The sequence below is a fragment of the Cricetulus griseus genome (assembly GCF_003668045.3).
Source record: "Cricetulus griseus strain 17A/GY chromosome 1 unlocalized genomic scaffold, alternate assembly CriGri-PICRH-1.0 chr1_0, whole genome shotgun sequence".
In the NCBI taxonomy this organism is placed as follows: domain Eukaryota; kingdom Metazoa; phylum Chordata; class Mammalia; order Rodentia; family Cricetidae; genus Cricetulus; species Cricetulus griseus.
The window spans coordinates 194,947,652-194,974,654 of record NW_023276806.1 but is presented as its reverse complement, the minus strand read 5'-3'; the positions used below and the strand labels follow the sequence as shown (position 1 = coordinate 194,974,654).

Sequence of the window (27,003 nt, the reverse complement as noted above, 5' to 3'; positions counted from 1 at the left end):
TTTAGGGCACTTCATTCACATAAAGAGTAAGCTGGCAGGCTGAGACATTCTTCTCGCCGGCCACTCCATAGAACATTATAGGTCAACAATCTCTTCATAAGGTGATTCACATTCCAGCTGACAATTATAATGTCACTATAATACACTGGAAGCTGGACCACACATGCTCACAACTAACACAAAAGGAGAAAACAGAATGAATGCTTTGTCTTGGAGACTGGGCTGACCTACTGAACCCAAATGCACAGGAGGCAAAGGGACACAGCATGCCTCCACTTTCACCTTCAGGAAGACTGTACTTTGAAGTCCCCAGACAGCTATTAACTGAGAAAGGAAGATAGGGACTTGCAGGTGGATTCCAGATCCTATTCTTACCAATAAACCTGGGGGAAATATCTGTAACTATAGCCTCAAATCCTTCAAACACAGGGTAGAAATTGTGTATTTACATAGTCCTCAAAAACTCAAAATCACACCAGCCTACAATCCACACTTCCAGAGAAGCTAGTAAACAAGGAGGACCCTTAGAGAGACATACATGGTTCCCTGGAGAAGGGGAAAGGGTCACCATCCCCTGAGCAAATTGAGAGCATGGGAAGAGGGGGGAGGGAGCTATGAGAATGAGAAGGGAAGAAGAGGAGGGATGCAGAGGTCATGAGGGAGCAGAAAGGTCGAGTCAGGTGTAGATTAGAAGAAAGGATATGTGATAGGTAGGGTTTTAGTTGGGAGGGGGTTGTAAGCGAGGATGGGATGGAGAAGGAAACGGGGATTGTCATGTAAAACAATCTTGTTTCTAATTCAAATAAAAAAATCTGGAAAAAAAAAAAACCCTCAAAAATCACTAAATCCATTTCTTGCAAGCAAAGCAAACTAGTACACTGTGCATATCCAAACCAGTCCATGGCATGACCAAGGGGAGGGAGGGACAGAAGGAGGGAGGGACAGAGGGAGGAATGGAGAGTGGGTGGGAGGGAGGGAGGCACAAAGAAAGAGAAAAAGAAAATTAAGGGGAAATTTTTTAATTGTCTTTAAGTGCTCAATAAGAGAACCTAGGATAACTAGTGTTACCCTGAACCTTCATCTACCTGGCAAATCATTATGATATTAAGCATCCCAAGTGATCACTCTTGCTCTTCTATTATTACACAGATCTCTGCTGCAAGAACCTTGCCAGTGGCTTTAGAATCACAGCCTGGGCTGCATCTACACCTTGGGCAGACATTGACTCACATCTGGGCAGCAGTGGTATTCTTATCTACTTCTTTTAATTTAGTCATTTTTCTCCACACCCGAAATTCAAAACCTTTTTCTCTTTTACCATAAAATTTCAACTGTCACAGTTTGAAGCACAAAGAAAACACAGAGTGAAAAGCACACAGCACAAAATTAATCAATTCTTCTTGATTGCTTCACTAGCGCATTTCAGACAAAAAGAAACTGGGAACAAAAAGGGACATTTTGGTGAAAGTCACTTAAATTTGCAGAAATGAAATTTGTGCATTCACTAACTCTACTTTTGTGTTATTCTTCTAAACAGTGTGAGGTTTATACATTCAAAAAGTATAAGGTTAAAAGAAAAGGTCAAGGGATAAGAATGACCTTTGACCTTCCCCACAAACACTGCACTGAAGACTCTGAGGAAGAGCCACCACACCCACTTTGCCTTCACCTCTGCAATTAACAGAACCTTATGCACAGGATATGTCGAATAAAGATGCGTGATGTAAACTCTTGATCCTGGACACTTAAGGTTAACAATTTTATTTTTTTTTAATGTTACAGAGTTGCTGACACTAGAAATATTAGTCTTTTTTTTTTATTTATTCACTGAGGGGGGGAGAAAATGTGTGTGTGTATATATAAGCGTTTGTGTACCCCCACAGCATACATGTAGAGGTCAGAGGACAACTTGTAGGAGACAGTTTTCTTCTTCCACCATCTAGGTTTCAGGAATCAAACTCAAGTTGTCAGGCCTAATGCACGCATCCTTATTCACTGTCACAAACTCATAGCCCTAAAGTTATTCTTGATTCTTCTCTCAATCCTTCAAACCTAAAGACCCATATATTATTTCCCAAATATTTCTTACTTCTCTTTACCCTGCTTTCCTATAGACAACGCTCTCCTTCAGGCAGCACCTGCTTCTGCTACATAAATGTGAGGCCTTCTCCCGGACTCTCTGCGTCCAGCCCTGTTTCCCTCTATTCTGTCCTTCACACATCACTAAGCTATAAAAACAAGTTTCTAAGCACTCCACTGTCCTGCTCTGAACTGCACTATGTACTGAGTGCAGTATTCCTAACAGGGATAGATATATATCTATATCTATATATCTATATATCTATATCCATATCTATATCTATATCTATATCTATATCCATATCTATATCCATATCTATATCTATATCCATATCTATATCTATATCCATATCTATATCTATATCTATCCTCCAGAACCGCAGCTCTGCTGACCACTGCTACCACTTCCCACCAGGCAGCTAGCTCCGCTTCCCCCACCTGGCTGTTCCCACGCACACCCCAGGCATGTATGCTCATGCCTGCAAAATACAACACTGACACAGCCCCTCCTACTCCTCAACCTTCGGGGCAATTCCCGAGCAGGCTTTAGGACTCTAGGCTCCCTTCCCTAGAAAGTCCACATCCTTTCCTCTTATTTCTGGGGTTTTAGCACATTCAAAATTATTCAGTCAACAGTATCAGCTTCTTACTGTCTGTTTGTACCCTGGAATAAACAGGCACTTAAGCAGCTGTTGAATGATTGCAAATACAGCAGTGAGTTAAAAAGAAGGCAAGATTCCTCCAACTTCAAAAGTAGAATTCTCACAGCACTCTAAGTAGCATGAATTGATAAGATATACAAAATTGGTAAGATTGATTTTAAGCACTGATATCTGTCTTCCCAAAATACACTTTTTCCTCAAATACAAAAACTGGAGTTAACACCCGAACACCAGCATCAAGAAAGCAGGGCGCAACTACTTAATGTAACTTGATGACAACTGGCAAGTTGGGGGGGGGGGGCTGTCACAGGGAGAGAAAAACTGAGCCAAGTACAGTGACAGGTATGTAAGAAGTCATAATCAAGCCACCCCAGCATCCTGTATGATGACTGTAAACATTTATAAAAACACAAAGAACCCTGAAGGGGAAAACTGATGAATGGAAATAGGAAACTAGACCCAATATGACTGCCTCAGCCAGTATGACTTTCTTAAGGACAGGACTTTATCTTTCTCTCTTATACATCCGCAGAGTATTTTCCATACAGTAAACAAGCAATAAAAATATCTGTTGTAAGGGTGAAGGAAGTGTGTCACACGTAGGGGCAGAGGCTCCAGAAGACTTAAGTAAATACTTTTATACAAGTAAATTAAGGTTTGCTTTAAAGTTCAGATCTTTTTAAAAAAAGAAAATACTGAACATCTCTGTGGTGAATAAGAAATGGCTAACATTAAACCAATGTAATTTAATAAGACAGAAAAAAGCCGAATCACTATTTTAATTGGCATTTTTAGAAAGAAATCAAATATAATTGCAAAGTCAAAATTTGGCCTGGTATTCTTTAATTTCAAATAAATTCTAATGGCATAGCAAATATGAGATTATAAATGCAGGATCTTAAAGATGTTAAAATGTCAAGCTGCATTAACCTTGTGTGTGGCTTGGTTCTACCCTCTTACTAATCTCCTTTCATCACAGGACCCCTTAACTGTTCCTAAGAAGGATGGATATACCATCCATGTGAGTCTCATTGCCATTTCAGGCAGCCACAGTCACCAGTGAGTGGTCTCTCCAACTGTCTGGATAAAATTTGATTAAAATTCTGGTACCAGTCATGAAGAACAGAGAGGGAATGGTCTATTCTTTCTAGACCCAGCTTAAGAGTTTCCCCCAGTTAAAACAAGTCGGGGGGGGGGTGAATGCCTTTAATCCTAGCACCCTGGAGGCAAAGCAGGGGAATCTCTGTGAGTGCCAGGCTAGCCTGGTCTACAAAGCTACACAGAGAAACCCTGTCTTGGGGGGAGAGGAGGGTGGACAAGTCTTCCAAAGGGGAAACTTCTGATTGGAACCTATTTTAACTTGTCATCAACAGAACCATCATGATTCTGCTCTTCAAAGACCTTAAACAAAACCAGCTGCTAAGACAACTGAGGGGGAAGCCTGACACTTCCATCTGAGAAGACACAGAGTAAACGCTAAGTACTAATGAGCAGAAAAAAAGGAAAGGAACATGAGCAGGTTTATTTCATAACACAGGCTGGGCATGTCTGAATATGTGAGAGCCAAAATGCCCCAAAGTCCAAAACTGGACTTGGGGTGTGGTGGAACTCCCAAGACTTTATCATATATGTAGACATAATATCACTAGTGGTAAATTCCACCCCTGACCCATTTGACAGATAGCAGTCAAAACAGACCCACTAAGAGCATTGGAAAATTAACACTAGTTCACAAGTATATAGTGTATTTGAAACAAGAATGTCATGTTTGTTAGCCTAGGGTCTTATCACCAGAGAGACTGTCTGTCTGTCTGTCTGTCTGTCTGTCTGTCTCAATCTCTCTCTCTTTCTCTTTCTCTCTCTCTCTCTCTCTCTCTCTCTCTCTCTCTGTGTGTGTGTGTGTGTGTGTGTGTGTATGTATGTATGTATGTATGTATGTAAATATACCAAATTCTTTAAAAATCCAATATATAAAACACCCATGGCCTCAAAGATTTAGAGAAAGATATACATTGTCACATTCTGACAATGCTTTCTAATTAATTCAAATACATGAAGCTCAAAGTGTTTACTTTCCTACAGGCTGTAACACTTGGGTTCCAAATAGAGACCCAAAAAACAAAGAAATAAACAACATTGGCCATCACTCAGGGGCTCACAACCAAAGAAGAGTAGTGACAGAGGCCTAGCACTCACTTCTTAGGCTGATTCATCACCATGGGTTCTGAGGATGCCCTCCTCAGGAGAGAGAATCAAGGGACTACATAACAAGAGAAGGCACAGGATCTACTCCAGGACTCTGTTTCAAAAAGTAGGGCAGTGTAAACTCTGGAAACTTATGGCCTGTATAGAACACATGGATGAGAAAGGCAAAGAGAACTTCATACCTCTATGAACAGAAGGTGACAGTTTTACAACAGTATTTTAGGGTATTCTTTTATTTCCTAATATTTACTCTGAGTTTGTAGCCCCCATTGGCACAGAACTTTCTAATGTGGCCTGCACTGGCCCCCAAGCTTCCTGACTTTAGCCACCACTCCTAGCTAATACTTATCTTCTTCAAATTTTCTATATTTTTTTAGACTATAAAAAAATATAGAAATTGGGGGGAAGGGAAATATCCACATGTAAATGTCTTAGATAAACTTAATGTAATAATGTCATAAACTCAACAGAAAGCAAAAGGAATTAAAATCAAAAAAAGAGAATATTGGGGTCAAGAGAGTCTAATTGGTAAGGTGCTTGCCATGCAACCATGAGGACATGAACAAAAAGAATTATTTTAAAAGACAGACTTCAGGACCAGAGGGATGACTCAGCACTGGCTGTTCTTCAAGAGGTCCTGAGTTCAATTTCCAGCAACCACATGGCAGCTTAAAACAATCTCTAATAAGATCTGACGCCCTCTTCTGGTAGGCAGGTAAGCATGCAGACACAACGCTATGTATAATAAATAAATCTTAAAAAAAAAAAAAATAGATTGCAAATTGGGAGATAACCTTGTCAGTAAAGTGCTTTCCACACAAGCACGAGGACCTGAGTTCAATTCCCTAGAACTCATGTGAGCCAGACTCACACTAGTAACACCAGCTCTGGAGAGGCATTGATAGGTAGATCCCAGGGGCTGCTGGTCAGCTAGTCTAAGGGAGAGAGAGAGAGGAGAGAGAGGAAAGAGAGGAAGAGACAGGGGGAGAGAGAGAGACAGAGACAGAGACAGAGAGACAGAGAGAGACAGAGAGACAGAGAGAGAGAGACAGAGAGAGAGAGAGACAGAGAGAGAGAGAGACAGAGAGAGAGAGAGACAGAGACAGAGAGACAGAGAGACAGAGAGAGAGGAAGAGAGAGACAGAGAGGAAGCGAGAGAGACAGAGAAAGAGACCCCTATGGAACAAAACTCAAAGTTGATCTCTGGCTTCACACACAACCTCACTCCCCCCCCACACACGCACAAACAAACACATAAGCATACATATATTCATACACAGATATACATACACAAACAATATTAATAGTTATCTGTGGACAGTGAAGTTTTATGTCAATTTTTAATGTATTTATGGATTGATTTTCTGATCTTTACACAGTGAATATGTATGTCTTCTACAATAACACCAATAATGCAGAAGTGTAGCAGATGCATCAGGAATTACCCAGTAGCAGTTAGGCTTCTGCGGCCACAACACAACACTCAACTATCTGTGAGCATTTGCGACAGGAAAAGAGCCTCTGAGGGAGCATCACCCACTGTATCAATCCTATTTATTCCCTAAGTGCTCTGAGGACTCTATATGGCCGACATTGTGATGAAAATCGGCCATCTATACCACACAACACCATAATCAGTAAGAAAGCGCTACAGACAGAACAAACACTTCAGTACCTACAAACCAGTAGTTAAATGAAAGAGAAAACAGTCAATGGGTGGGTTATTAAGACAAACAGAAAAGGCTGAACATACTGTTCCATCTAAATCATGGCATACAATATGAGCTGCCTCTAGGTTCCACAACAAGCTTTCACGGTTCTTGTGAAACCGTTCTTGTAATGCCTTACCATGTGCATGCGTCTTCTGAGTCAGTAAGTGTTAAAGTGGTGAATAAGACAGTATGTCCAAATTCAGGAAAAGAGCCAGTGAGAGAAGAGTGTTAAGGGGATGATGTGCAAAGAACCAAAACGTGGGACAGAAAAAAACACCCACCAGAAAAGCCTCTGGTACCTTCCTAACATCTGAGCAACATTAACACGTGTTCTCTCCTCCATCCTTAGCCTCCAGCCTGACATATTGTTCCCACTACCTCAAAATACACTTCCACTTACACAGGCAGCGGATGGAGTCAGAAACTGAGTTGCTGGGGACTCTATTTCTAATCCTGAGATGGCCACCCATTAAGTTTACTGGCTTCCCCTCTGACCCTCGCATTGCCTGAGGGCCACTCAATGAGTATGCACCATGTGCTGACACAGTCAGCCCACTGGCATTTCCCTCCTGGTCTGTCACCTCCACTGTCACCCCCTCTCCTAGCAGCCTGGACCTCAGACTGGTCACTAAGAAATGGATTTATAAACTGACTTCCCTTTTCATGCTTCTATTTGCACCTGGTCATGGGTTCACTTACCAAAGAAAGGGCTAAGAGGTAAAATGAGGAAAAAACTTAGCAATTATTAGCAATTTACTTATTCATACAGAACTAGAAGAGAATTCTAAGCTTTGCACACACAAAAAAATCCAAAATGACTCAAGGACCAAATGCTACTCTGCTAATTTGATCAGACACACTGTATACATGGACTAATTTATCACCCTGTACCCCATCACCGTGGATAAGTAGGAACGTCAGTCATTTAAAAAGAAAGTGAAAGAACAAAATGCCAATCATCCTAACATTAACAATTGTGTGGGCAAACGGCAAAGCAGAAACAGACAGACAGACAGACAGACAGACAGACAGACAGACAGACAGTCAGACAGACACTAGGAAGAGAGCAGATACTTGCTCGGTAAGAATTGTGACATTCAAATCCTCCATGTAAGGCCTTGTGTTCAGCCTCACTGGCTCGCTTCTCTATGTGTTCCAGTGAGTACCAAGGGCCCTCAGTGTTTCATCTGCATTTCTAGGAGGAAGTAGAGACTGAGCAGTCCAGGCTAGAGGCTTGAACCAGAAAAGCTCCAGTTTTATCTGACAGTGGAAAATCTGCTTAATAAGTGGTAGGGATACAGAAGATACTATGCATCATGAGAAACTACATTTCAGAAAAATGTTCTGTGATCTACAGATATATTTACATACATATAGCATTTATGCAAACTCTAAATGATAAATAAGAGATCTTGCGGAAAAACATTACAGAGTGAAACACACCCCTGTGTGAACCATGATCATGCCAGAAAAAGATATAGTGACTTTCAAACTTTGTTAATCTTTTATTTTAAAGTACTTATTCAGAAAAAAAATACATATTCAGTCTTTAAAATTAAAAAGTATTTTACTGAAGAAACTTCTGGTTCTCTTTTAAAAGTTCATTCTCCAAGACCCTTGCTGACTTTCCCCCTTTCTAAGGTCTAGAGAGTGACTGATATTCTGGAAGTTGCTCAGTTGGGCATCTGGAGGCTGCCCAGGAAAAGAAAGAGGCCAGGCTGCTGGCCCCAGTGCTATGGAGACAACAGAGCCATGGGTGGAAAACAAACAAGCAGCATCTCCCCAGGTGGAACCTGGGCATGTGACTGTGTGTTGGTCCTGACTTCAACACTTCTTTAGTTACCTCCCTTAACATCCTGGAGGCCAGTCTTCTAGCAGCCACCTGTAATACATGCAACTCAAAGTCCTGCCTGACCAAGGAAATGTTACTGTTACCAACACTAACAGGTGGCACTAAGTGCTTTGCTTTGCTGACCTCATGGCTGTCCTGGAGGGCAAGGCTAGCGTTAAAGGGGGGGGGAGGGGGGCACTTACCAGATGCTTTGCCTTGGAGCGCTCCTCCTCACTGGATATCCTTTCCCGAAGGATAGCTCTGGTGAGCTGCTCATTGGCTGCAGCCCTCTCTCGTTCTAGGTCCCTGGCTTGCTTAAGGCTGAAAAGATAAGTAAAGGTAATAATATTTTAATTTTAATTATTTTAAGTACTATAATTATTTTAGATTATTTCATAATCAAGTTAGAAAATTACTTTGTTGGTTGACATTACTTTATGTTAAATTAAATAACTGAAAATATAAAGAAACATACAGTCATTATTCAAAAGCTGAAATCATCTTGGCCCATAGTCTACCAAAAACCATACACAGCCTCGACCCACACATTTAAAACAACAGAATTCCAAAATGAGAAGTTACTGATTCAGCTGACAAAGTGTCCAAGTTTAACAAAGTCCTCAGGTAAAACTGAAAACTTCTCACCAAAAAGTCCCATCCCTGGGACCTCCAGCAGACCTCAGTAAGTAAAGAGCTTGGAACACGGCAAGAGGACCCAAGCATCCTCTCCAGGAATCCCACACTTGGAATCCTGGAGCCCGCTGGCTGGCCAGCCTAGCCCACCAGTGAGTCCTAGGTCCCAGGAAGAGGACAGTCAAATACCAAGGTAGACAGTGCTCCTGAGAACCACAGCTGAGTTAGATCTCTACTCTCCGTGCACACGGGCACATGCACACAATCATCCAGCCATGTTTTTGACCCACTTATTTACTGAATATGAGTGAGTTAGGCCCCATGTTAAGCACAGAGGACACTGTAGTGGACAAGGTGTTGAGATTCCCTGGTTTCTTAACCCTATAGAGGCTAACTACCAACACATACAAGTCTCTCCACCCAGTGCATCACACCACCTTCCTACAATCAGGATATGCAAATATAGCACAGACTTAATGGCAGGCTCCACCTCCCTCAATGCCAGTTAACAGCTTACACTCCAAACTGGGTCTAGTGAAACAAGATAGCAGCAGCAGTGCCCAGATGCGCATACTACTAATCCTGTTAATGAAGCCTACAATTGCATTAAGGTGATCCATAGCTTTGTCACACAATTAGGTCCATATTAAGTTACAATCTACTAAAATCCCCTCGTATGTGATAAAGACAAATGACTTTGGCACTGGCTTTTGCCATAATACCTTGCACAGACAAGCACTCAGAAGCACTAAATGAAAGAACATTTCAGTGTAATCTCATGGACAAAGATTTCTGATTGCCTTTTCTCTTTTGAAAGAATAACCCTTCTAGACCATCATATCTCCAAAGATGTAAGCTATGCTTTAAAAGGAGGTGAAACTGTTATGTTGGTGACATTCTGAGTGAAGTTGTCTGAGTGTGAATGATGAGTGCTAAATTTTACTTGGTGCTAGTCTATCAAAAAGACCCTTGAAAAGAAGTAGAGAACATAAAATTCTTGTTAGTGTTTTAAACCCTCACACCTTCCTGATAGCATGGAGTTCTTAGAAGTAAATTATAAAACATAAAATTATCCTGTAAAATACATTCCAAACTTATGCCTTCCCCCTAGAGGGTAAACATGTATAGTTAGTCGTTCTTGAAGAAAGAACAACAGAAATACACTCATTCCATGAAGAAACCTAAGAGACTTTCTAAGCCATAAGTACAATGGCATGTAGGCAAAGCAAGGGTCTCTAAAAATATTTCATAAAAACCATACAACATGGCATCAGCCACACTGCCTCCTGGACCAGGTGCTCAGGGTGGGTCCACACAGCAGCAGGTGCAGCTGGGGGGCTGCAGGAGTGCAGATTCCTAGCAGCACCTCACATCTAGGCATCAGGAACCCACAGAAGAGGAACCAGCAAAATGCCTTTTAATGTGCCACCCCCAGGTGATTCTGATGCATGCTGGAGTTGGAAAGCCACAGCTCGATACTTAAATACATCCCGGAGAGATATCAAAGGGAAGCAACATAAAAATGGAGTGGTCCACATGAGAACACTGATAACGGCTAAGGTTATCCAACCAGATTGCAAAACTATGCATTTAAAGCACTTTAATGGGAATATTGCTACACATTTTTAAAAAGTTGCCGATTTTACATGGTGAGTGAAAACTGAAATAAAGTAACAGCACTGTTATCACTTAGGGATCACCTGCTACATAGCAGGCATTTCAGATGCGCAGACATACATGCATGTTCATTTATATTCAAAAATGATACAGATTCATGGACATGGACCACGAATCTATAGAATTACATTTTACCATTCTGTTGGTATAGCCAGTTTTAAAATATTTTAATCATGAGTATTTTTCTAGTTGAATTTAGTCATATATACCTTAAGTTTAATTACAAGTAGAGATATACGTGGTTTAACTCAGAGGATCATGTACCACTGGGAAGTGAAAGCAAGGAAGCAAACATACTAGCATGAAAGTCTTCAACATTTAAAGAAACAGACTAGCCTGCTTGTGGATTCCAGGTCCAAGCCAAGGAGATGCACCCACCACCCAAGTAAACAGCAGCTAACTGCCCTGAGCAGTTCATAAACAGAGCTACAAATGTCAGTAACTCAAAGGAATAATAGCAATCGCCCTCACTGGGGAGTCAGGCGTCCATGGAAGCATGGCAGGCACTCCGCTAGGTCCTCTACGCATCTGCTCCCCTCCCCCTTGCTCTGCTCCAATGTGCCTGCCTGCTAACTCTTCACAGGTTTCTTTTAACTTCCCTGTAAATTCAAAAATGGGAAGGGCTTGGTCTGTTTTTCTAAACATTATATCCTCAGTACTTACAGCTGCCTGACCCAGAGGGGGTGGCTCAAGTATTTGTTTAATCTATGCATAGCTGAATGGATGGCTGTCACATTCTATCACAGACGAAAATGAATCAAAAGCTACAGAAAAAAAGAGAGGGAGGAAGGAAGGAAGGAAGGAAGGAAGGAAGGAAGGAAGGAAGGAAGGAAGGAAGGAAGGAAGACTGACTTGGGGATAAAACCAGCAGCTGGTGAACAAGCCAGAACCTAACAGGCCCCACCAACACACTGCGTTCAGCACCTGTGTGGTATAACCCAGGCTACACTAACTGGCCGACAAGAGAAGGGTGCAGAACACTGGGAAACATCAATGTCTAACTCTTTGACTACTGAGATTCAAAACAGAGTGGCGCAAACTGACAAGGAAAATCCCCTTGCTTTCCTAAGAAATTTCCTAGTGATTTTTTCTTATCTTTACAATGCATAAGGAATGCCTGTGCTGCATAATGAGTGCCTGGCAAACCCAGGTCTGTATACTCAGGGAGGCGAGGCGGCGCACATCCTCACGACCCACAGCGTGTGGGTGGTGTGATCTACTGAAGCTCGGTTTGCTCAGTCTCTAAGTCCAAATGTTTAACCACATAAGCGGGGCTCCCATGGAACACTTGCAAACTCCATATTACTCTTCGTTGCATGAAAATTCTCGAAGCTGATAAACAATGGTCTTTGTTCTAAATGTTACAGAGTTACAATTTTAAAATTTTCATTTAGTGGACACTTAATTTTTTCTAAGATCCTGAGATTCCTACTATGGAAAAAAAAAAAAAAAAAAAAAAAAGACTGCACAAGGTAATGTTGCATGTTGCATTCCCCTATCCACTTCACAGTCACTGGGTGACAGATAATGCCCCAAATCCTGAGAATAGAGTTTGAATGGCAGTCCCTGCCATGAAACATGATTACAAATGATAAACACGGTATTTTTAAATAAGGCTGCTATCTATGATGCTACATGGATGGCAACTGCTATTTGGCTCATGTCTGAAGGCCACTGGCTGAGCAGGAGGAAGGAAAAGGTGACCTTGGCACAGGAAACATCAACAGGCCCAGAAACTCCCAGAAAGAATTTTCATTAGTTGCAGTTCTCCAACAGCCTTCAAAGCATTACAGAACCTGAAAACCGCCTCTGCAAAGAATGGCTGTTTTATTTCAAAGTATTCCGAAGGACAGAATTTCAGGTAAGTGTATACCTTTAGAAGTGAAGGCACCATACTGCAATATTTTAAATTTTGTGAACTTTTCTTCAAACCATCCCCGCCACTCACTCGTTCGAAGTCATTTGACAAACTACACCCTACTTTATAAAGAAAGGCTGCTGACCGTTCAGAAGCCCCCAGTTCTTTGGGGAGCGCCTTGTCTAGTCCCCTGGCCTCCATCCCCCTAGGCTACACAATTCAGGGACCACCTAGGAAGGCAGTTGTCTTGCAGCATCTTCTCTTCTCCCTCCCGAGTGAGAGAGACCAGCTGGCCATTTGAGAACACAATCCCAACCTTGGAGCTGTGAGAAAAGAAGCAATGTCACCCCACAAACTCTCATGGGGACGAGAGTCAAGTCCACACTGGCAATGCAGGCAGCACTTTCCTGGCCCCTGTTGGGTGAAAGGAAGGTGTGGGGACTAAAGGAGCTTTCATTATTAACTTTGGTCTCTGATGATTTAAGAATTATCTCAAAACAAAACTAAACAGAACAAGCATCTGAGCAAATACAGCCCCCTTTTTATTTATTGGCATTTGCCACTTGTTATTTCAGATCTCCTGGTCTAATATTATTCTACATTAAGCCCCTGATTTAAGTTTCATTTAAATTTCCTTCTTTTAAATACATATCTCTCCTCATTTGAATTCTCTGGAGTTTTCAGCAAAGAAGTAGGAGTTTAGTGTAAACTTTTCCTATTTGCATTAAGTAATTGGATAGCTTGCCTAAGCTTAATGAAACAAATACCAGTTGGTGCTGCCCTTATACCTCAAGCCCCAGCAACTTAGCTCTTTTTCTCTGCATATTCTGAATCAGGTGAGAGACTTAAAATATACCAGCAAAATGAGTTTCTAAAAACCAGCCAAATCTCTTATAATGAATATTATTGCATGGCCCTTTTAAATGAGACCCAAAAGAATTACTCATTATATTCAACCCAACTGGTATAAAATCCAGTTCTCCATAACATGGTCCCAGGTTTAAAAAAAAAAAAAAAAAAGAAAGAAAGAAAGAAAAGAAACTGATGAACTTAAAGGTTTTAGGTTAGTGGAAAGGGAATTTGAAAAGTAACATTAGCTGAGTATTTTTTATATATCAAACTTCATCATGCTCCATGAGGTAGGCATTTCTCCCTCCACTTTAAACAAAAAAAAAATTCAAGAAATACACCAGAGGTAGAAAACACTCTTAGTCCAGTTTCCAAAGCTGTTTCTTAAACATCCTGAAAAGCTCTCCCCCTCCTAGAGCACAGTGTATGCACCTATAATCCAGCTACTAGGAGGTGGAGGCTCAAGGGTCCCAAACCCAAGGCCTTGCCTAGTTACAGATGGAGTTCAAAGCCTGGCTTTGAATTTGATGAGGCCTGCTTCAAAACAAGAAGAAAACAGGGTTGAGTTAGACCTCAGCCAAATTTATTGTATCACACACACACACACACACACACACACACACACACACACACACACACACACACACACACACACACACACACACACACGGTCAGGTAAGAATAGGATTTAACTACTTTGTTATCAGGCTTATTTTAAAAATACTCTTTCATGCCTTTTTCCCAACATGAAATACACTTCGCTGGTTGCCCAATTTGGTCTGGCTCTTGAACTTCTGTAAGTCAACATCCTGTTTATTTTGTCATTCCCAAATAGTCAAATTTGTCTTTATACAGGTAGAGACAAAAGTAATTCTATACAATCCCAGCTTAGTAAATTACTTTACAATTTAATGTTATAAGGCCATTACACTTCTGGGGAAAAGTGGATTAAATTTCAGATAAGGGGTGAGAATAAATGGGGAAATGTGATTGTTACAGATAAAGTGATGTGACTAAATGATTAATCTAAAATTGAACTCTGACTATTAGACAAGATCTGCAAAATACTGCAATGTAGTTGGCTCTAAAGACTGAAGCACAGAGAAAAACCAGTAACTCAACCTCACAGGTCCCTTTTAATAGTAAGGATAAATTTCATTTTAATGCATCATATTTTGTCAGAACATGCTGAACTAGCATTGAAAATTCTGTTTACCATTCACTTTTAGACAGAAATGCTGAGCTGGATAATTCAATGAACTAATTATTAGACTATTAAAACTAATGACAGAACAAGCACACAGTTTTCCATTTATAAGAATTCACAAAAATAAAACTATACAGTAAACTTAGCACTCAGCTCAAAGTACTTCAAATCCTGGAAGGAAATTAATATTCCAAAATAAATACATGTAGATGAATGTACATTACTCAGCTCTGATAGATTCCTACCTAACATCTGTATGTGTAACAGACAGAACTGGCATTTTATCATGCTTCACTTGTCAGAGCTAAGCACTTGTCAGGTGTGAGTCTTTGAATTTTCTTAACAACCCTGAATAGACTGTTAAGACTCCAAAAGAGAAAGTAAGTTAAAAATGGGGGGCAGGGGGGGGGAGAACGACACGGGGACAGACACCACAGACACAGAGACTGACTGATGGGCAACCTAGAAAACCATACCCTAAAGTGGTAGTATTACCCAACATGGAGAATTGGGTCCTGGTTCTCAAGGAACCAAGACATCTATCTGGCCCTCCATATCTCAGCGCATTATTTCAAGCAACACTCTGACACAAACACTCCAAGTTGGATCTCACATGGCCTTCAAATGCCCTTAGAGTAAAAGCTTGGTCTCCACATATGTCCCCAGATTACAGAAACTTTTAGGCAAACCCTAGTGACAGCCCTCTAGATCACTGTGGGACATGCCCTCAAACGGGAAGGATAAGCCACTTTACCTTCCCTGTCTCCCCAGCTCATTTTAAGTTAACAGCTCTTCTTTGTCAAAATCCCACCATGCTGTGCTGTCTCCCCAAAACAAGGCCAATCAATCACGGGCTGGGACTCCAAAACTGTGAGCCAAAATAAATCTCTTCTCTTTATAAGGCAGTTACCTCAGGCACTATAATAGAAAGGAAGGCTTACTAACACACCTTAATTCTCACAAGAATAGTCTTTTTTTTAAGTAATTTTATTTAACTTATTGAAGTTGGACAATTGCCTGTGTGGCTCTAAAATGATGTAAAATGTAGGGGAGATGCTGACAACTGTAACTGCAGCACTTTGATCCCGCCCTTGCAGGAGGCTGCCTCCCATTTATACATGGTGCATCATTTTGTACCTAAAGTTCCTATTTCAGTTCTCATGTGCGAATAAAGCACCACCTGCCCTGTGTTTCCTGGGGGCTTCTTCTCAAATCTCTACTGTGCTGAGAGTGCATTTATATTTGACAGTACTCAGCTTAGAGCACAGGTAACGATACCATACAAAGGACCCCTGCCTGCATCCATTCCCCTTCATCATTCGCAGCCAAGCTCCTACACAGGAGGAAGGTCCACCACAACCCAAAGCACTGTTGTCTTCTACTAGAACAGCAGTTTTCAACCAGCAGTTCACGACCCCTTTGGGGGGTGAATATCAGAATCTTGCATGTTAGATATTGACAATATGATTCATAACTAGCAAAATTACAGTTATGAAGTAGCAATGAAATAATTTTGTTTGGGGGTCACCACAACATGAGGAACTGTATTAAAGGGTCACAGTACTAGACAGGTTTAAAATCACTGTACTAGAGTGACCCAGGGCCACTTCTTTTTCTAGCTTGAAGTGAATATTTAGAAGCATCTTAAAACAAGGTGATCTAGACTTTTATCTTTACGTGTACACTGATTGTTCCAAGAGTCAAAATACAGGTGGATAATGACAGAGCAGTTAAACACCATTAAACCGTGCACAATCAAGGCTTCAAAAGTCCTATGTTATAGAAGCCTTGACAAGAAACATAAAAGCCATTGCTATTAAGCAGCTTGCTTGCTGCATGGATCCCTTTGCATCTTGCCTACAGTTTCCTTCACTGGAGGCGGCTGCTGCTGCTGCTGCGGGAAGAAGGGAATCTGGGCAAAACGAGATCGTCTCTGGGGACATCACTTTCATTAGCCCTCACTAGACAAATGTTAAACCCTCCAGCATGGCTGTGATACATATGGGCAGTGTGAACAACTGGGCAGGGGACAATGAAATAGCAGTGTCCTGAGAAAAACTGGTGGCTTCTCAATAAGAGCACACTAAGCTTTCAGAGAAGCTAAATACATTACTACATGAAATATGCATTCTGCCTTCTGGATTGTTCTGTGCTTCCCATTAGTTTTTGATATAAAATGCATTTCTTGCCAGGACAAATATGAGGTGAAAATATGCCACTGCTAAGTCTTGGGAACGAAATCAATACTTCTCTTCATTTCTATTTGAAAGGGCCTGCTTGAACCATACACACATATAGTCCAAGTTCATCCTTCTCTGTGGGAGATGCTCAAGATGAAGTCAGTCCAAAGCAAGCATCTGTAGGGGGAAAAAATGGCTGCACAAACCTCTTTCTGTCACATATTGATAAACTGGTTTGCAGGTTGAGTTAGCCTGACTGACACAAAAAGATTCATGACCATTGTTTTATAAACTGCATGTGCTCTGGGGTCACCACACTTCTTCCCTTTGTTCAGTGCTGAGAAGCTGTGATGATTTTACTTTTTGTATTTTTCTTGTTTGGTGTGGCTTTGCTAACACATTAATTTTTAACTTTTATTAAGATTACAACAAATTATATTAACTGCCATCAGTATAAATAGCATATGGCGTGGGTGGGGGTGGGGGGTGGGGGGTGTGTACGAGTGCAAGTGCACGCCTGTCTGTCTACGCATGCCACACTCATGCACATGGGTCAACATAATCTAGCAGCCTCAGTCTCTACATGGGAAATTGCTCAGTCACAACTTATAACACAATAACTGAAGTACCCTTTGTTATCAATTTTCCTTGGGGTCTCATTTTCCAATCCCTGTTTTCCTGGTCCTATCAAGCTGCCATACATCAACAGCAATAAGCCCTTTTGCTGTTTTTCTTCTCTTTTCATTACCTGCTTCCATTCTCAACACTCAGTTTTTTTCACTATAGTTTGAAAATAGAAGTTCTGTAACTTGCTCAACCGTGCCCAGCAAACCAGGTGAGAGCAAACTGTGGAAACTTTCCTTCCCCCAACCTAGCCCTTGGTTAAGAGTTGAATGCCTTCAAATGCATACACTTCCTATATAGTCCCAAGGGTTTCTCTTCAAAGTCAAGAATCCTGACCACTTACATGCACAAGCTGTGGCTGTTCCTCGTGGGTGTTTCTCTTCCTCTCTGTAGGGGTCTCTGCTCCAGTTAATTTAATTCATCCTTTTCTTACCATTCTTCCAAGATGAACTATTGTTTCTTAGCTTTAACTCTCAGCTTACCAGTCCTCTTCCACTGTCTGCTTCATGTTGTGACTATCTGAACTCTTAGTGCTTTGCTGGTGGATCCTAACAGGCTCTCCAATAGGAGGTACCAGAGGGCAACTGCAAGGTTGAGGGAGACCTGTCTGGTGCCTTTGTTCCTGTCCTGACACCAGAGCACCTGGATTTCGAGGCTAGTTATTCAAACTTGCAAGATTAACCTCCTTGAATGTCACACTATCGTCATTAGTCCCACCCACCACCGGCACCCTCCTCAAATCACGGGCCTGTCTATCAGCCCAGAGACACAAGCACCAATCAGGAGGTGTCCCCACCTCAGAGCTTCAAGGGCAGTGTCCACACTCCACCTCTTCGAATTGCTCCCAAGCAGAGAGGTGGGGACCTCTTCAGGCCAATTCTACCTTCAGATGCCTTGGGTGCAGGTCCCTCGCAAGGCCAGCAGGCCCACAATGGTCCAAATTAGGATGTAGTGAGTATACAAAACACACATTCTGAGGACTTGACATGAAAGAAAAAGATATAACATGCCTCTTCAGTGAATTTTATATTGATTATGTATTTGAGAAATATTTTTAAAAAAACAAATAGAATCATTTCTAAAGATTTCTTTATAATTAAACAATTACTAGGAAGTTTACATAGGTGGCTCACACTGTATCTCTAGTAAACAGAACTGCCTTCAGACTGGTAAATTTTGTTTCTTTTGTTTTTTTAACTTTTAAATGCCTCATAATTCTTACATCAAATTTCTCCATAAAAGTAAGCAGTAGGCTTGGTCTCCATCACAGAGTCTACAGATTAACTGTTTATATTAATAAATTCCCTAATTCCTCACAGACTAAAAAGAGTTCACAGAAGAACCCCAGGATTTCAGTCCTTTCCCAGGGCATCATCCAGCTTCCAGTTTGCAGAGGCCAGACCCAGCATCCAGGAAAGCCTGCTTCCTTACAAATTAGCTGTTCTTTCAATCTCGAAGCTTCTATGATTTTCTTATCCTCAGAATTTCTCTTTGTATTTCAGAAACTGTCACAATCTATGACTAGGTGTGCATCTTTCTCATCAATCCAGCCTAGAATAAAGCAGCCCTTTAATTTACAGGTGCCAGTCTGTCTTTGGCTTTGGGGAAAGCTGCCATTTAATTATCTCCTCTCCTCCAACTCTTCCCTTTGCCTTCTTCTAAAATTCAGGCCATTTCATCACATGGAACTTGTACAGTGTAACTCTTTACTAACTAAGAAATCAAGACACACCTTAAAGCTGATGCCATCTCATGATGGTCAATGTTACAAACAGCGTGGGACACAAACTACTGCAAAGAATTCCGGGGAGAAGCCGCTGTCCGGGAGTCGCTGTCACAGAGACCATCTTCCAGATGGCTACTGCAACAGCAGGCTTCCTCTTATTTTCATCAGTTGCCTTATCTGGGCTCAGACCCAGCTGTTGCATCACGTTCTCAGGAAACAGCTGAAGAGCATGAGCCAAGAAACATCTGCTTAGGTGGCCAGTGGTATGTCACTGGCAAACAGGCTTTCAGCGTCATCAAATCTCCATGGTCCACCTCCACACACCACACTAAGCTGAACGAATTAACATGAATGGACACCAAACATCCTCTCATGAGCATCCTCAGGAACTGGGTCCACATCTGTGTATTCTTATGCTACACTAAAACTATCACACTAGCTCAAACTCATTAACAGACTCTTTGAAGAAAAAGCAATTGGAAATTAGATAGGAAGTGAAGGGAGAGAATAAAAAAATTAAAAAACAGAAAACAACACTGTAGGTCACCACAAACCTTTCCACTTTTAAATTTTGTCATAGCTTTACATTTTAATAGTTACTTCAAGAACTTTAGAGTAAACTTAGTAAATTAAGAACCTAGTGTGCAGGTGACAGGTGCGATGTCACAAACCTATAATCCAAAACTGGGAGGCAGAGGAGAAGCAGAAGCAGGATTCCAGGCTAGCTTGGACTAACTCCATAATGAAATTCCAAATCACATAAAGAAAACAACAAACATAAAAACTGGATGAGGTAATCTAGCGATGAGGGTGGGGTGGACTGAACACTAATGCTTATAAAAATAATTTCTGTGTATCATCTGTTCATGATTAGCTACACTTCCCTAAAAAGAAAACTGTGGTCTAGCCCAGGCCCCTGTATTATAAGCACTGTGAAGCCATTATGTACAGAAGATAAAACTGAAGAACACAATCACTCAAAGACAGTGTTCCTCAGGCACAGGGCAGCAGGGTCTATATCAAGGATACAGGGCAGCCAAATGAGGGAAGGAAGACATCATTTGAAAGGTAAGAGACTAATGAAGCTGTTTAAGGAAACAGGACAAACCCTCTCCAAAGGAATACATGCTGCAAAACTAATTTTGAATCCCCTTCAACAAAGGATAAGCAGCCTCTTAAGAATCAAATTTTATATCATCAGGCACAATGCAATCATTATGATTCACTGGTTAAACACGCGTCTCTAATCCATATCAGTCCCTTCTGCAGAAAGATGGCCCCAAATTTTTAATCTTGCATCCTCTGGAAAAATGAGAAGAGCTGATGAGGCCTACCTAGCCCTTAAGCCAAATAACCCTCAGGACAGAAGTCACCTTGGAGTACAGAGGAAGCCCAGTGACAACACTGGCAGCCACTAGACTGCTCCACAGCAATCCATTGTCAGGCTTCTCTGACACTACCCATCAGCCAACACTCCAACAGAGATTCTTTCCTGATGTTTTATTTCTAGTAGTCCCTCTGAAATCATATGAAAAAAAAAAGAAATTTTAATAAAAATGCATTGATTTGAACACCACACCAAGCCATGTAGTGGATTTCATTTTAATTTTTACCTTAAACATGAAATGAGATGGTAGAAGTATGCAGATTCAAAATTAAAGAACTGAAATGCCTTATCGCCTCTCCTACTGCCACTCGAGGACCACTCCAGTTCATTCCCTCACCTGGATTCTTCTTTTTTCACAACACTTAATTAATGTGTGAGTGACATAAAAAGCTACACATATTTCATATACACATTTCCATGAGTTTGGAAATAAATAAGCACCCATGAAGTCATACTACCATCAAGGCCATTAACATATCTGTCCAGCATCTTCTTAAACCTCCCATTCCTAATTGCTTTAGACTTATTTGTAACCGAGACCACTCGAATGCGTGCGTGCGTGCGTGCGCGTGTGCGTGTGCGTGTGCGTGTGTGTGTGTGTGTATCTCTATGTGGGTACGTGCATTTGTGTGCAGGTGTCTGCAGAAAAGTCAGATCCCCTGGAGCTATAGTTACAGGCATTTGTGAACCACCTGACCTGAGTGCTGGGAACCAAATTTGGGTATTTTGCAAGAGCAGTACACCTTCTTAACCACTGAGCCATTTCTCCAGTTCCTCCATTCTTATGGATGCCAATGTTGTTGTGTGTGTAATTAACATATAATCTAACTTAGCAATTTTTAGTTTACAACACAGTATTGTTAGACAGGGCAGCTAAAAGACTCATTCCAAAATACAACCCTGCATGTAAAATACCATTAAGGAAAAAAAGCATAAAATGAAAAGTATAGTCAAATTACTGTGATTGTAAGATACTGTATGCATTACACAAAACTGTGTTTACCCAACAATGATTACAATTGAGAATGTAATAATGCTTGAAGTTGCCTTTGAAAAGATTAGTGCCTATATGGCTCCCCCACCCCCAAACAGAGTAGTCAGTGACTCTTACAAAGTCCTTTACTAATCAGCAACACAACTCCTAGGGAAGAAAAAGAATGGATAATCTCACCTCTGAACAAACCATTTCTACAGGCCAGCCTTTCAGAAGAAAACAAGGCGGAGTGTAAGCAACCCGGGGAAGGGACTGGAGATTAGCAATATCTTGGAGCACAGTGTCTGTGTGTCATGCACAGGTATCCTAAAAACTTCAAAGCAACTAGGTAAACACTGACTACTTATACAAATCAAAGTGTGTTTCCATGATGTTAACAACCATTTCTAAGTTTCCACTACATTTCAGGCCCGAGGAACTGAGCCTTTTTAATTATGCAATATTCGTTATTGACATAGTACTCAAATCTCACGCAGTACGAATCATGTTAGCTAAACTAACAAAATGAATAATTTAACTCTGGCCCAGCAGGAATCCACTATGCCACCTCCATTATTTACTTCACAATATCCATTTCTACCCTTTTTGAAATAACAGTTGTAGGTGTTCAAGATGAGCCCACTGGCTGCCTGTCTTGGTTTTGATCTATATCACAAGAAAATAAAACAACATTCCATCAAAAAATCTTAGCTATTTGAAGCAACCCCTAGTCTCATAATGACCCCCCAACTAAATGGTAATAATCACTAAAGAATAATGTAATCAATATAATCACATTTCAGATCAAACTCATAAGCTTAGTTACTGCCAAAGCACACTCACAAAACCAATGCACCCCTTATCAATTATAAATTTTCTCACTTTTCAGCATTTAGATTTTCTTTAAAGCAACAGAAAAGGCCCTATTTTTTTTAGTAACAGTGGGGGAGGGAGTAATTTTAGGCACAAAAATGTTTTCATCATTTCCTTCAGAGGAAGAAGAATCGTATGGCTTCTCACTGTGACTAACAGCATAAAGAACAGCAAAAGAAAAAGGAAAAAAAAAAAAAACAGATGTGTTCACAGCAATCCAGAATAAATTTTATCACAGAGACTAAGGAAGGCTTGAACTTGACCACTTTCTTGCTCCGCCGAATCAGAAGCTCCCTGGTTACTCCACAGTTCAAAGGAGACCTAGCCTGCTTCAATTCTATGCAGATAACACTCTGTCCCTGAGTGTGAGACTCTGGTTTTATGGCCACTTAGAATAGTACCAACTCATATGTATGTCCCAGTTAAAATAATCTGCTAAATAAATAATTATCAAGAAAGAAAAACATGAGGAATAAGTATACATTTCATTAAGATGTATAGCAGATGTTACACAAAAGATGAATATTCATTCCATCTGGCTTCTGCAGCAATCCACTTTATCTTTACAGTAATTTCCAAATACCACAACACAAAAATGCTTGGGTGGTATAAAAATTGACAACATATCTGTGATGCAAACACTTTGTCATATTTTGTTCAGTTCAACATGACTAAGTTTGTTAATATATTTTGACAGACTTGCATAACATCCTAAAATGTTTTGAACAATGCAGTTTAGGCTGCAATGCAATATTAATGAATGAATAATGTTCTTGAATATAAGGTTTAATATTTAATGATGTAGAGTGGTGCCTGGACTTGATGCAGAAGAAAAATGTGGTTTGAAATCACGGTAGTTATCAGGAGACATAAGAAAAAGACTACCGAAGTCAGGCAAACCTTTAACCTAAACCCAGAAATGGGGTCTCGGGAGTGGAATTGACTGCATTTCTAATACATATCAATATTCACAGGATCATGCCATTTATCAGAATTCTTAGATTACTAGGAGCTCACATATCTGTGCCAAGAGATGGGGTAAAAAGGTCAGTGCAAAAATAACACTGGGTAGGCAGGCTATGGTGAGACACATTTTGGAAAATATCTTCCAGTTGTAGCAACATGCCAATTATTCCCTCTTTTTAAAAATGTGTTAGTGTAATCAAGTACCAAGTACAGATCAAATGACTGATCTTCACATCATCTATGAAGGAAAGCACTTAAAGTACCACCCAGCAAACATGGCTAAATATGCCAATCTCAACCAACAAACGGATGATCTACACTCACTAGTGACCTTGCCTCATCTACAAACAACGGTATATTCTAGAAGTAAGCTTAAGAACAAGAGCGGAGTTTGCTACTGCCAAACTACCAATCTATGAAGGGGACTTTTTAAGTATTCCTATACAGACTGCTAGTGTTACTGAGAATTTAAAGTAAACTGGGACCCAAAAGATAAATCCAGTATTTACCTCCATTTCTACTTCACATTGGCTATGCCAATGATCATACTGCATACACAACCTATCTGAATTTAGGAGGACACTCTGCATTTATTAATATAATCTCTCTGAGCCAATAGCTTTCACATATGAAGGTGAAAATAGTAAAAGTATATACTTCCCTATGTCACACAAATGAAAAAGAATCCATGCACCATTCATTGAGCAGGGCAAAGTTCCATGAGGGACTGCACAAAGCCTTCACTTAGACCATCACTGTGACAGTTAGCAGTTATGACCCAAAGAGCATGCAGGCAAAGACAACGCCTACACTGTCTCACTTCATTTTTAAAATTAAGGAGAAAAACAGGGCAAATGTACCAGTTAAATATTCTCTAATGTCTAAATTTTCATTCGTGTTATATTTTCATAGTTTACAAAGTAACTTTGTAATTAGAATAAGATTCACATTTAGGATAGGAACAAACATTTCTACTAAAACTTAAACTGACTTTACACATACTACACTATCATTCCTTCCTTTATACCGTAATACCAACATCGTACTTTTAGTTAAATTCATTCTATTTCACTTTAACGAGACCTGCAGTTGTATTAATAATTAGTCAAAATGCAAACAAACAAAAAACAAAACTACTTCAAACTTTTATGTGGGCCAAGTCTTGATTATGTAAGAGACTTTAATTAGCACTATAATCGGTGTGTGTAGGGGAAATGCCGGCCACGCCCACTTGAGGGCTGGCACACGTGATGCTGTGGTCAGTGGGTGTGGTCAGCATTTCCCCCTACACATGTGGATCATTTTGTTAAACCACAGAGAATCTGTATAGAAACCCAATGGAAGGGAACCAATCCCTCCTATGCACCATCCAGATGTCTATGTTGGGATGGTGGTGCTCTGTGAAGCACATAGGTTCAGTAAGTACACTTTTCTGGTAGGAATAACAGACAAGACATGAGGATTTACATAGTATATCTTAACAGGCCCCCCCATCAAAGTATTTTTCTCTGCGTATGTGTGTGCTGGTTCACAGGTGTTTAAAGCACAAACATGTGCATGCATGCCGAGGTCCCAGGTTGAGGTAAGGGTCTTCCTCAATCCGTCTCCATTTTATTCTCTTCTGTCTCTTACTCAACCCATAACTCACCTTTGTGGCTAGCCTATCAAGCCAGCTCACCTCAAAGAGCCCTGTCTTCTCCTCCCAAAGGCCAGAGTTACAAAAGCAGCCACCATGCCTCCCTGGCTTCACGTGAGTGCCAGATATCAAACTTCAGCTCCTAAACCTACATGATAAGCCATCTTCTCCAGCCCCCAAAATCTCTCTCAAATTCACCCCCTTTTATGATGACTCTCTCCCATACACTACATGCTTGGAAAATGGGTGGAAGACACAGAAATTAACTATGGCTATCACTAAGAAACAGAAAGAGGTATTACACATAGCTATTTTTATTTCCGTGATATTTTTGTATATTAAACTTGCATTTAAATATAACATATAAGGGCAGTACTAACAGGAATAAAATTCAAACTACATATGCAATTTTACTGTTTTCCAACGCAGATTAGACAAAAATAATTCATTCAAATTAACTTCTAATGTCTTCTTTAGCTTAACTTAGCAAACACATTGTCATTTCAACATATGATCAATGTAATAAACTATTGCAGACTTTTTAATCTATTGGGGCCATAACTCTGAAATCCACTGAGTTTATACTTTAAAAACACTTTAACTCAAAATAACAGTCTTTCCAGGACATCTTAGTAAAACTTGGGGGCACCAAAAGAACATGGCTGGAGACTGAAAGTCAATTCCATACCCAGGTACGCATTGAAAATATTTCTTCCTAACCTTCATGAAAAAATGCTCATTAAGCATTCATCAGTTTTTAACTTCATGGATTACAGTTGATCGTTTATAAGATCTTTATTCAAAGTTTGGCTTCTATGAGGAAAAACAAGATGGTGAAACTTACAGGTACATGGATGGAACCAGAAACTGTTGTACTGAGCGAAGTAATCCAGAAAGGCAAATGCCGAATGTTCTCTCTTGCTTTGGTTCCAGCTTGGAATCTACACAAGTGAGTATACACACCGGAATCACCACAGAAACTGGGAAAGAAAGAGGGGATCCCAAGCAGGGGTCAAAGTATCTCAAGGGGGGAAAATGGCAGGACACAGGGGTTGGGAAAATGGCAGAGGGCTTCAACTGGGGGTGAGAGAGAGACCAATACAGAGGGAAAGGAAAAGGGTAAGTAGCAATAAGAGTTTGAAAAAGCCATGGGGAGTTATGATCTTTTATGATTAACAAAAAGTATGTTTTGGCTTTTTTGGGTGTGTGTGTGTGTGTGTGTGTGTGTGTGTGTGTGTGTGTGTGTGTGTGTGTGTGTGTGTGTGTGTTGGGAGGGTCATTTAAATAAAGTTATGCCACTTGGGATGGTAATGCTACTCCCAAGTGCAACAGACTATCCAATAAAAATCCCAGTACCAGGCATGGGAAACATTCTTTCTAGTTGTTGCTCAGGGTAGAGTCTCCCAGAACAAGATAGGCTATTCCTGATACCCTTGACTGCCTCCCAGAATGTAAAGATAAATTCCTATTGGGGAAGATAGCAAATACTGCAAACACAGGACTTGGAGAAACAGAGACTGATCTGACCCGGAAGCCTTCTCCCTGAGGACTAGCTTTCACAATACTGGAAGGTGTTACACAAGCCGCCAGGACCCCAAACTAACCCAAACTAACCCAAACAAACACAAACTATCCCAAACTACCACAGGTGGTGAGGTCTTGGAACCTAGAGAATGTACTACTGCCACATTACCAAACCAGCATAAAGTCTAACTGCATTCTGAATCCTTACACCCACGGGCCAGTGTGGGTCTCACACCTCATCAAAGAAGCTTCTTTTTGCAGCAGAGACCATGACAGAGCCACAGTTGGTCTAAGTGCAGAGAAAATATAGTGGGAGGTCCAGTCCCAACTGATCCATCTACACATCTTCTTTTCAGGACTGTACCTACATCAGCAGAGTGGGCTAGTTCTGCTAATCGCCT

At 40.8% G+C, this 27,003-nt stretch overlaps 1 protein-coding gene across 1 annotated transcript in view; it reads right to left on the bottom strand.

Moving 5' to 3' along the window:
• The window catches only part of Chchd3 (coiled-coil-helix-coiled-coil-helix domain containing 3), a 263,514-nt gene that overhangs the window by 165,451 nt on the left and 71,060 nt on the right, over positions 1 to 27,003 (bottom strand). The window contains exon 4 of the mRNA XM_027391410.2: positions 8,693 to 8,810. Within this exon, the coding sequence (XP_027247211.1) occupies positions 8,693 to 8,810 (118 nt within the window). The remainder of the gene's footprint in view (positions 1 to 8,692; positions 8,811 to 27,003) is intronic.